This window comes from Microtus ochrogaster, chromosome 5 (genome assembly GCF_000317375.1).
Source record: "Microtus ochrogaster isolate Prairie Vole_2 chromosome 5, MicOch1.0, whole genome shotgun sequence".
Classification (NCBI taxonomy): domain Eukaryota; kingdom Metazoa; phylum Chordata; class Mammalia; order Rodentia; family Cricetidae; genus Microtus; species Microtus ochrogaster.
In genome coordinates this window covers 71,528,675-71,540,018 of record NC_022012.1, presented here as the reverse complement: position 1 = coordinate 71,540,018, position 11,344 = coordinate 71,528,675, and the positions used below count along the sequence as shown (strand labels likewise).

The 11,344-nt window shown below is 39.0% G+C and overlaps 1 protein-coding gene across 3 annotated transcripts in view; it reads left to right on the top strand.

Annotated features, from left to right (window-relative positions):
- Vps13c (vacuolar protein sorting 13 homolog C) overlaps positions 1 to 11,344 on the top strand; it is a 159,208-nt gene that overhangs the window by 81,707 nt on the left and 66,157 nt on the right. For all 3 annotated transcript variants that reach the window (XM_013346382.2, XM_005347681.3, XM_013346383.2), the window contains 8 exons: positions 1,891 to 2,024; positions 3,305 to 3,461; positions 4,279 to 4,358; positions 5,256 to 5,315; positions 6,247 to 6,409; positions 8,333 to 8,446; positions 9,685 to 9,788; positions 10,325 to 10,492. In XM_013346382.2, coding sequence (XP_013201836.1) covers positions 1,891 to 2,024; positions 3,305 to 3,461; positions 4,279 to 4,358; positions 5,256 to 5,315; positions 6,247 to 6,409; positions 8,333 to 8,446; positions 9,685 to 9,788; positions 10,325 to 10,492 — 980 coding nt within the window. The remainder of the gene's footprint in view (positions 1 to 1,890; positions 2,025 to 3,304; positions 3,462 to 4,278; positions 4,359 to 5,255; positions 5,316 to 6,246; positions 6,410 to 8,332; positions 8,447 to 9,684; positions 9,789 to 10,324; positions 10,493 to 11,344) is intronic.

Here is an 11,344-nt window from a genome sequence, read left to right as displayed (position 1 = left end):
TTTTTTTTCTTTAGAATGGCTTTGTTGTATTAGATTCTGTTGAAGTATCATAACTTTTTAGATATTTCACGTTGAGTTTTTCACTGTTAGCCATGTTGCATTGAAATGTCCTTATGTATTTATTCATGTGTTTCTGTAGGACCACATTGGTGAAAGGAAATGCAATCTGTATTGTATTAATGCCCTTTAAATTTAACTAACATTGTAGGTTTTAATAAATTAATTTAATTTAAATTTTAAACTTGCTTGAGATTTTCATGCATGAATATGATGTGTTTTGTTCAATCTAAAGTTTGATAGTGTTACAGGAGCATGTACTTAGCTCTCCTGTCATTTTGTTTTCCTGTAACTTTCCAATGGTTTTATCAAATTTGCTGACACTTTTGCCCATTGACAGGGTGAAAAACTATTTCACTGTATGCTTTTACTTTTTTATTGTACACAAACCTAAGCCCACACCTCCAGCTGTAATGTCCCTGAGCCAGATGTTGCACATTCCCTGCACATTCCCCAGCACTTCCCTCCCTGTTAGGACAGGCCCTGCCTTCCTCACTCTCCACTCAGAGGTCACTGCTGTTCTGACTTATGACCCTGTGGATGGATTGATTAATTTTACTTTTTCATGAATTTTGTATAAATGGAGTTGTGAAAAGTTTGCTCTTTGATGTTTGGCTTCTTTTTTATGATCTGCGAGATTCATTCAGCTGGTTTCTATAGTGGTGTTTGCTATAGGGAATTCCTGTCTGTGCCTTATGAGGCTGGAGTTGTAGGTGAGCCATCACACTACTTGGGGTTCCTTATTTGGTTCCTGGAGATCCAAACTCCTGTCCTCTTGCTTTAATGGCAAGTACTTTAGCTGCTGAGCCATTCCTGCAGCCCCTTACAGTGGACATCTTCTTTTGTGACTACCCAAGCCTGTTAACAATTCCTTTTATTTGAAGCAATTCTGGAATAAGATGATAGATGAAACTTTGCTCTCTGCATTGCCTTCTTAAAGATATTAATGAGTAGTATGGTTTTTCCCTGTGAGTTTCTAATACACACACACACACACACACACACACACCCCCCCAGGGTGGGGTGTTGGATTAGTGGTCAAGATAATGTCAATTGCAATAATGTAGTGACAGTTATGTTTTGATGGTGATGTCTGTCAAGCCAGACTGATGAACTTGGACTCTAGCATTTGCAGATGACACTTGGCAAGGTGCCAAATTTGTCTAAAAAATTAATGTGCTCATCTGTGGGATGGGACAATGAAGTTCCCCGGAAGGATGGCCAGCAGGACAGGTCACTGAGCTTGCTGCTGCTCACTGTCTGGAACCATATGTGTCTGTGTGCACATATAACAAATGATAGCTTTATTATTTTTGTGCTATAGGTTAGAAAACAGATGTAGTGCACTTCATGGTGTGTGTTTCAGAACAGCATCATAGCCATGGAGCTTTTCTTTTCCTTACTAGACTGGAATACCTGGCCCCTTTTCTTTTCACCTTAGCCCTACTACAGTCTGTTCTGTTTGCAGACCCTGTCACGTGCCATCTCTGTGTGGCTTCCCATCGTTTCTCACCTTCAAAAACGTGGACTGTCTTTTCTGAGAGGAACTGCTCTGTGTGGGTCATTCATCTGTGTGAATATTTTCTTCAGCTCGCTGATGTCTCTCTGTGCATTTTATGGACAGCCTGTTAACATTTGCCTGCTCCCTGTGAATAAGTACGGCCTGATTCTTGTGTTTGACTTGCAGTGTGTGTGTCCTTTTACTAACATGAGCTTTCTCAGGCTGAGAACGGTATGGATTTGTGGGTCTTCAGAGTGCTCATACATGTTTACAGTGCGTGTCAGTGAATGAACGTACGAACAGAAGCACGTATTTCTGCTTACCCTCTGTAGGGGAAACGAAGGCGTGCCGAGAAGTCTCTGCGCCCCAGGATGTGCCCACCACACAGGGTGCATCGCCAGCCAGAGTGGGAGAGACCAGGTCCCTAGACATCATTAATGTACTACTGAATTTTGAAATTAAAGAGGTGTGTAATTTTCATCACTTTTTACCAAGTGAAATGAACAGGTTATGGTTTCTATCATTTCTATTAAGCTAAATTTGTAGATAATTGATATGTATGAAAAGAATCTTAGACTGTTAATGTGAAAGTGTGCCTTAAAATTTGAGGAATTTACTAAGGACCAGTTACATTTTAGGGATCCGGTATTTTCCTTTTTAGAGAAAACCGAAGCATTTTCTGTAGCTTGCTTTTTAGTCACGACAGGATGTTGGAGTGTGGCTTGCTTTGTTTTCGTGTAAGAAAGACAAGCGAGGGAAATAGAGAAAATCGTTTGCAAGTAAATGTTAGAAACTCAGAGAATAAAGCATAGATCGTGCTCACTTAAAAATGCTGTATTTTCTTCTGTATCTGTTCAACAGCTGTCCCATGTCTGTGCCAGGGCTAAGAATATGTTAGAAAATATATAGATTCTAAATACAGTATGTCCATTAAAAATATGCTCAGGGTAGGCTACTTTCAGAGACTGTGGTGGAGATGGTAGTGACTGGGCATCTGAGCTAGCTGAGAGGGTTCGGGAAGGTTTCTCGGAGGAAGTATCTGAGTGGAGTTTGTAAAGACAAAAGTAATAGTTTGAGGAAATGGGTTAAAGAGAGGGCCTGGGACATAGTTAGAAAGGGGTGGCATGGATAGAAGGGGTGGGCATAGAATACACAAGCTCTTTCTCTAGCGTTTATTATATACACTAAGTTCCATTACTGTGAACCTAGTTGGCCTGGAGGGAAGGGATTTATTTGTGCTTGCTAGGTTCTTAGCTTTGCACTGTTGCTATATATACAGTGAGACTGCCACCTAGTGGGTAGAGGCAGAAGTGCTGCGAATGATCTATTTTGTGCAGGATTGCACCCCATTAAGTAGCCCAAGATTAAGAAGCCTTGCCTGAGGATTTGTATAAAAAATAGCCGCAAAAATAAAAATAGCTGCTTCTATCAGCAGAATTTCATACAGATGCTGTTGACCAGTTAGGGCTTCTAGGACTAGATCCCTACCTGCCTGTCTTCATGCCATTTTCTCATCCCCGTGCCCCCCACCCTCACCCCTTCACCTTTGAAAATCTCTAGAAAATAGTGGTGGTGCCTCAAAGTCTGAACAAATGTATGTAAGAAAAATAACAATAGGTGATTTTTCAGGACCAGAATACCTTTTCCGTGTGTGAATTCTTCGTATCACTAGATACAGTTACCAAGTTCCTATTGTCGCTCTGCATTAGTAAAGAGGTTTGTGGTAATTCACCCTCATTCTTTTAGGTTATGGTTACTTTGATGAAAAAAGCAGAAAAGAAAGGAACACCCTTACATGAACTGAAGATCCTGCATCTTGGGGTGCAGGCTAAAGTAAAGGCCCATGACATGACTGCTGAAGCTTACCTGAGAAGAATTAGCGTACGGTGCTTTGATTTTCCTGGTGAGTGCGGAGGCCTGTCGGTGGGAAGGCAATGCAGGTCTCATAACCAGTGTAAATACAGGGCTGCATTCTGTTCTTCTACTTACTGTGTGTATTCCTTACATACCCAGCTGGGGATGGTGTAATAAACCTCATCTAAATGAGTATAGTGACGTCACATCCCAGGTACAGAGCCCAAAGACCCCTTTTGAAAGTTAATTTAGTAGGAAGCTTCACTTTACATTTATTTACTTGCAAATTATATGACTGTTAAGGTCTGTTTTAATTACATTAGTATGTGCTTATAAAAAGTAAATGTTAAAACATAAACATATAGAATGAGACACTTAGTCTCACTTCCTCCCAGGTGACTATGAAGTTGCTGTTTAGTGGATATCTTGGATTTTTTAAATTCACTGTTGGAATTTGCAGCTATCTGAATTTTCTAGTTCCCATTTGCTTAAGCTTTCTGAGGACTCTGTGGAGCATCTTTGAGAAGATAAAAGTGTGTTTGAGAATAATCCCTTCTTGTGTTTTATAGCTGTCATTTCTCATGCTAGGATTTGTTCATATGACGGTAATACCTGCAGCACTAGTGTATGACAGCTGGTATTGACCAGTGCTGTTTTGTTGTTAATTTTGCAGTCTTCCATTTTTCCTTTCCAGTTTTTGAAAGCTAGACTTACTGAGATATGGTTTATAGACAGTATAATACATTTGTCTGTTTTCTGTACAGTTCTCATATAAGCATTTCTCTGTGTAACTGCCTGGTTCCATTTTAAAAGATGTTTGAAATATTGAAGGGACAATACAGATCAGATTTTCTATTTCCTTCCAGATTCTAAAGGTGAGCCTCTGTACATTGTCAACTCCTCTCACTTGTCTGATGGAACCCTCCTGAAAATGCTCTTCATTAAGGTACCTGTTCTAGTTCATTTCTGTCACTGGGATAAACACCCTGATGAAAGGCAGTTTAGTGGAGAAAAGATTGATTTTACCTTTAATCCAGGCTACAGTCTATCATTGTGGGTAAATAAGGACAGGAACTTGAAACACACAGTGACATCATGCATCCACAGTCAAGAGCAGAGAGAAATGAACACGTATATGCTGCCTGCTTTTTGTGCTCAGTCATTTCTCCACTATTATGCTCCTTGCCTAGGGAATGGTGCTGCCCACAATGGGCTGGGTCTTCCCCTATCAGTTCACTGAAGGCAGTCCTATATACACGTGCCAACAGGGCAGCTTCATGTCCATAGCCCTCATTGGGACTTGCTTTCCAGATGATTGTAGGCTTTATGATGCTACAATTAAAGCTAAGTGCCATAGTACCTTATTCTTTTCTGGAGTTAATACTGAAGTATGAAAAGTTATTTATATTCCCTTCATACTTAATATTTGGATTCTACCCCTTAGTTTTTTGTTTTTTTTTTTTTAGTCCAGTTAGTTGATGATGAATTATAACAAGCGTCTCTAGGGCTGTTGAAGAAATGGGAGTGAACAATCAAAGCTGTGCCCTATCCTGAAGAGAAATGTGTTATGAATTAGATAGAAGCCTTTTTCACTTTTGGATGGGCCTACCTATTTAGATGCACTAACATCTCCTCCAGAGTAGATAAGGGATTTGAGATTTTGCATCTATAATATGTAAAGTATGTTTATGTGCTCAGTTTTGGGGGGCATATTCTTATTTGCCTGTAAGAATCATGTTTGTCGTCTCTTAATAGCATGTTTTAAGATGTAAAATATATTTGTTTTCAATGTGTGAAATTCTAGTGTTTTTAACTCAGTGGTTTAATTATCAACTGCGTATAGGCAGACAGCGATGGACCAGAATTTAAAACTGTTCATGATAACACCAAACAGAAGCTGAAGGTGAGTCTTTTGTAATTCATCTTAAGACTGGGTTATTGATGATTAAATGTATCTTGTGGCCAATTTCAGTTGTAAGATACAAGATCTAAAATTAGAATGAGGTAGTAGTAATAGATCTAATATTAGTGCACATAGAATTGGAATAAAAGTCTTGTCAAAACTTCTTTCTGAAAAGATTCTTTTAAAACATTAATTATTATTTGTGGAATATACAAATAATTTTTATTTTGAGGGAATTTTGTTCACTTTAACCTACTGTAGTTATTTGGCTTGATATTGTTGGCAGAATTGAACATTTGAATTCTGTATTGGCTTAATGCTAGAAGAAGATTAAGGAAAAGACAGAACATGGCCTAGTATAGATACACACAGTCCATTTGAGCATGTATAGTCAGTATAGGAATACTACCGTATCTTTAGTTAAGACTCAATCAAGCGCTGAGCAATGGTGGTGCACACCTTTAATCCCAGCATTCAGGAGGCAGAGGCAGATGGATCTCTGTGAGTTCAAGGCCAGCCTGGTCTACAAGAGCTAGTTCCAGGACAGGCACCAAAGCTACAGCGAAACCCTGTCTTGAAAACAAGCAAACAAACAAACAAAAAGACTCAGTCAAGCTTGACTGAGGTTAGAATTAATGTCTGCACTGGGAGTGGGCAGGGCATTGGTTTGTTGTCTGGTAAAGACTGACATGATAATAATAATAAAGAGGATTAAAATGAAATTAGTAATTCATTCTTAATTATTTAGAAAGGGTCTTAGTTGAGTTATTCTTGTGTTAGTTACATACATTGAAACTCAGCTCAACGTGTTACTGTGACCCCAATGAGATGACTGTCCCCCTAGTGGCATGACTGTCCTCCAGGGTGTGACACACGTACACAATGGTGTGACTGTCACTGAAACCTTCTCCTCTGATGTTCATTGTTTTAGGTTTCGTTTTCATCTTTGGACTTGGTGCTTCATTTGGAAGCTTTGCTTTCCCTCATGGATTTTTTGTCATCTGCTGTTCCATCCTCTGACTCTTCTTCCTCTGGGAAGGAACCTGGACCGAAGTCACTTGTGGGAGAATCCAAAAGTCTTGCCATCAAAGCTGGTATCAGTCTTTCCAATATGTTCTCATAGAATAACCTCTATATGAAGCTAGGATAAATGTTAACACCTCGATGTTACGATGTTTGACAGATGAGGGTGACTTCTGAAGAAAGCGATTTTTCTAGTCTTATAGGATTACATGTCAGTTTATTGAAGAATTTGAAATAATTGTTAATAGTGATCATGTACTTCCAGCGGGTTTAAATCTCTGGTTCTTGTATAAAATAGAATTTGTAGGTTCTTTATGTTGACACCTTTTCATAGTCTTCTGTCCAGTAAAAGTGAGAAGGTAAGAAGTTAAAAAATGACGACAGTCATACTTAGCCACCGAGGCCCACTTCAGTCAATGCTGCCATGCACAACAGTTGTGAGTGCCTCTTGGGCACTGAGGAGGATCTCACAGAAGGGACAGAGTCACCTGATCTCTAATCTCATCCCTGTTTCCATCACACGTGGAACTTGGTCTGTGTTCACCAGGTGCATGACTTATATTCTGAAATATTGGGTATAAAATGCCAAGTGAATAAAGAGCATGTGCCTGATTTGTAATTAAAATGTTTACTTATTTTTAAAACTGGTAATTTCTGGTTATTCCCGGCTTGAATTATATCTATTTTACTGACATCTTAAGCATAAAATTTCAGTACTATTTGATTTGATACAAGTATTGGACTTTTAAAACCATAGGACAATGTTGTTGTTAGAAGCAAAATTTCCCCTTCCTTGCTGTTTTGGTGGTGTCTTGCTGTGTAACCCAGACTGGCCTCAAACTTTTGATATTCCTGCTTCAGTCTCCTAAGTGGGCGAAGGTTCTAAATGTGGCCACCACACTCAACTTCTTTATCACAATGTGCCTAATACATTAATATCTTTAAGAGAGTGTATTCTTAGAAATATCTCTTTGTAACATACATATACCATTCATAGCACATCTGAGTTAATGGAAGGCCAGTGTGCAGACAACCTTAACCCAACTGCACTGTTCTCTGGTTTTGGTGAACAACTTGACTTGATGGTTTGTTTATCCTGCACCAAATACTAAGAAAGAAAGCAGCCTGTAATGCTAGGGTTAAAAAGTGAGAGCCCCATGCTTTCTGTTTATAGGAAAGTTCTGTTTCCTGCATGTAAGACAGAGTTGTGAGAAAGTGTCAGGACCTGTACACACACACACACACACACACACACACACACACACACACACACAAAACCATTCAGTTGTGGTTCTTTTTTACTTTTATTTGTTTTGTTGTTTTGAGATAACATCTTGCTATATGTAGCCCAGGCTGGGTTTGAACTCACCGTATAGCTCAGGTTAGCCTCAAACTCAGTCCTCCTTAGCCTTTTGAATGTAGGATTTGCCACCACACTTAACCTGACTTATCCTCACATATACATTTTTTGATTTTTTTAAAACTTCAGGGTATTTTGTGCTTTTATTAGTGACTCTTTCATAGAATTACTTATGGACCCATCACATATAATCTAAAGTATCTGGGTTGGTTCTTCAGTTAAAGAATATGTAAAGGACACAGCAAATGATATGAATGCCGTTGACTGTTCATTACTATTTCAATTTTCATTTTTATTCTTTGATCTAGTATGTGATGTGACTTGTTAAAATTTTTTTTTATTAATCAAATTCTAGAATCTAATTCAGAGGGTTTCCTTTCTTTACCTAGAAGAAAAAAACCTACAGGAACATGTCTGCCTAGTGAGTAGCACCATCTAGGTGTTGTGGTTGCCTTATCCTTAGCTGGAAGCCAACATGCTGGGTTTTATATGAGTGGCAAAATTCATATTTATATTGTCCTGATAGAAGTTTATGATTCCCTTTGCACATTATGTGATTTTTTTTATTAGTGAACTTAACACTGTTTTTACCATTTTTGTACATCACTGACCACTGATTTCTACTGCTTTTCAGGGCCCAGCACTTCTGAAGGTGATGTGTTTGATTTGAAGGTCACAGCTGAATTAAATGCCTTTAACATCTTTGTTTGTGATCAGAAGAGTAGCATAGCAGATATTAAAATACATGGTAAGTAATTATCCTTCCATAGTATTTTGGAAAGTTGAGTGGATTTATTTATATGGAAGATGTATGCAAGCTTTGAACAAATGTACTTTGAAATGATAACGATAGACTTGCTATGAATCATTGCTGACTTGAGATAGTCCTTATACATTTTAAAAATTTTAGAATACATCTAAGGCTTAAAGTTTTATTGTGATTGCATTTTCAGAATAAGATAACTTTAAGCAGGTAAATATTATAGTAACTCTCAGTGTGAAAATAAAAGTCATTATCCTTGTTTCCCTTGAATTTTGAGCATACATAACATAGCAAAATAAATTTGCGAAAGACATTTTTTTTTCCTGTAACGGTTTGTCTGTGTAACAGCTCTGACTTTCCTGGAACTCACTCTGTAGACCAGGCTATCCTCAAACGTACAAAAATCTGCCTGTCTCTGCCTCCTGAGTGCTGGGATTAAAGGAGTGGTCCACCACCACTGGGTTTTGACATCTTAAACTTTTCCTGTTATGAGTCGAGACATCCGCCTCAGGTTATGTGGTATATTCTAGGAAGCCTGCAATGGCTCAAACCTTGAAGGTTAACACTGGCCAATGTTGAACAAATTAACTTTCTCTACCCTACTTCCCCTTTAAGTGGAGACATGGTTGTTGTGAGGGTAACATTTGTACATTTATATTGTGTGAACAAGTGTGAACCACACTGTGAGCAGTTTTAGAAGGTTGAAAAATCAGCAAACACTGCCAGGCCTTGGGTGTCGGCAGTCTCCCATGAGGAAGAGTGGTTTCCAAATCCTTATGCCTTTGATATCATGAGCATGGCAAACTTTTTAAAATTTAGAAAATTATGCTATAGATATAAATTGTTGTAGAAACGGTTCTTAGCCATAAGATGACATTTACTCAGTTTTAATTACATGTATTTGTGAAATGCATTGGAAAATACTGTCTCCCCAAGTAGTGGCTCTGACCTCACCAATGCATAGGATATTATTTTCAGAGAAATGACATGAATTTATTTAAAACAGTGGCTTTTTAAAAATGTTTTTTTTGACTTTTATGTATGAGGTGTGTTCTGACTTAAAAGTGGTCCCACCTTTTCTTTCTAGCCATCTCATACATGGGAGGTGGTTGAGTTAGCATGTCTGAAAGTAATTTTTATTTATGCTGTATCTTGGGAGCATGTTAGTGCATTTAAGCTCGCTTACAAAGAGGAAACATCTCTAAGTGGTGTGTCTCCTGTAGGAATGGATGCCTCTATTTCTGTGAAGCCAAAGCAGACGGATGTGTTTGCCAGACTTGAGAATATCATAGTTATGAATGTTGATTCACTGTCCATTCACAAAAAGGTAACTGCAAAGCCTATCTCTGTGTTGGAGTGTGGTGTTTGGGGACCAGGTGCCACTGTTTATGTCTTCGCTGTATGCTTGTTATTCGTCTGACATGTGTTGGGCATATTAGGGCTGGAGATAAAAATGGAAGGTTGATTTCAGGTTGTAAAGCCTGCTATGTAATGAATTGAACAGTTATTTCTAGAAAGTACTTGGTGGGTAGGTATTTTATTAATGAAGTGACACTTATAGAAAAGGAAAACAATGACGGATGTCAAAGGTTGAATTTCCATGTTGTTTTTCACGGGAGCTGTGGAAGAGAAGAGGGAGGGAGAGAGAATAGGCAAGCCCACACTTTAAAGGGGAACACAGGGAAAGCGCACAGGGGGTGCTCTACAAGCTGTCTGCAGCTGAGGATTATTTTGTCAGGATCCCAAGGGCAGGCCAGTACAGTTGCCTGAATACTAACAGTCAGGCCCCTGTGAATCAGGATGAGTACTGAGGGTCCAGTTTCTGTAGCTCTGCTGTAATAACTGATTATTTTGTAATGTCAGGCCGTCTCTATTTTGGGAGATGAAGTCTTCAGGTTCCAGATGACACTGTATCCAGATGCCACAGAAGGCGAGGCCTATGGTGATATGTCTAAAGTGGATGGCAAACTTAGTCTCAAAGTGGGCTGTATTCAGATTGTCTATGTTCATAAATTCTTCATGTCTCTTTTGGTAAGTTTATTTTTATTTGGATTTATTTCTCACTGAGGTCTAAATTTTGTGGCCATGTGCCTCAATCTAGACAGTTAAAATCTGCACTAATCGGGCGTGTTTGTTAGTCTTCCAGCACTGTCACAAAATACTCGAGATAAACAATTTAAAAGAAACAATACTTGTTTGGACTCCAGGATTAATAGGCCTTTGTCCGTGATTGCTTGGCTCTCTTGTTATGATGAGGGAGACCATGCTGATGGAATGTGTGTGCTGGGACAGGGCTCATGACCCAGGGTCATGGCTGCTGGGGAACAGAGAGGACCGGTGGGGCCCAGGTCCCAGTGTCCCCATAAAGGGCATGCCCCCAGTGACATTACTTCCTTCCATCAGCCCCTACTCTAAATGTCCTGGTGCATCAGTAGTGTCACAGCCTTGTAGCCCAGCCTTCAGCATAGGATCTTTGGTGAGCATTTCAGATTGGGAGCATAATAAATGGTTGTATTATAAATACTCAAACTCTGAACAGAATGTTCTAAATAAGTAAATATTTTACTTATTTATTTTTCTAAATAACAACGTGTATTTTTTTAAGATTTATTTATGTATTATGTATACAACATTCTGCCTCCATGTATGCCTGAGTACCAGAAGAGAAAGGTGTGGTCCACCACCACTGGGTTTTGACGTCTTAAACTTTTCCTGTTATGAGTTGAGACATCAGCCTCAGGTTATGTGGTAGATTCTAGGAAGCCTGCAATGGCTCAAACCTTGAAGCTTAACACTGGCCAATGTTGAACAAATTACTTTAACTTTCTCTACCCTACTTCCCCTTTAAGTGGAGACATGGTTGTTGTGAGGGTAACATTTGTA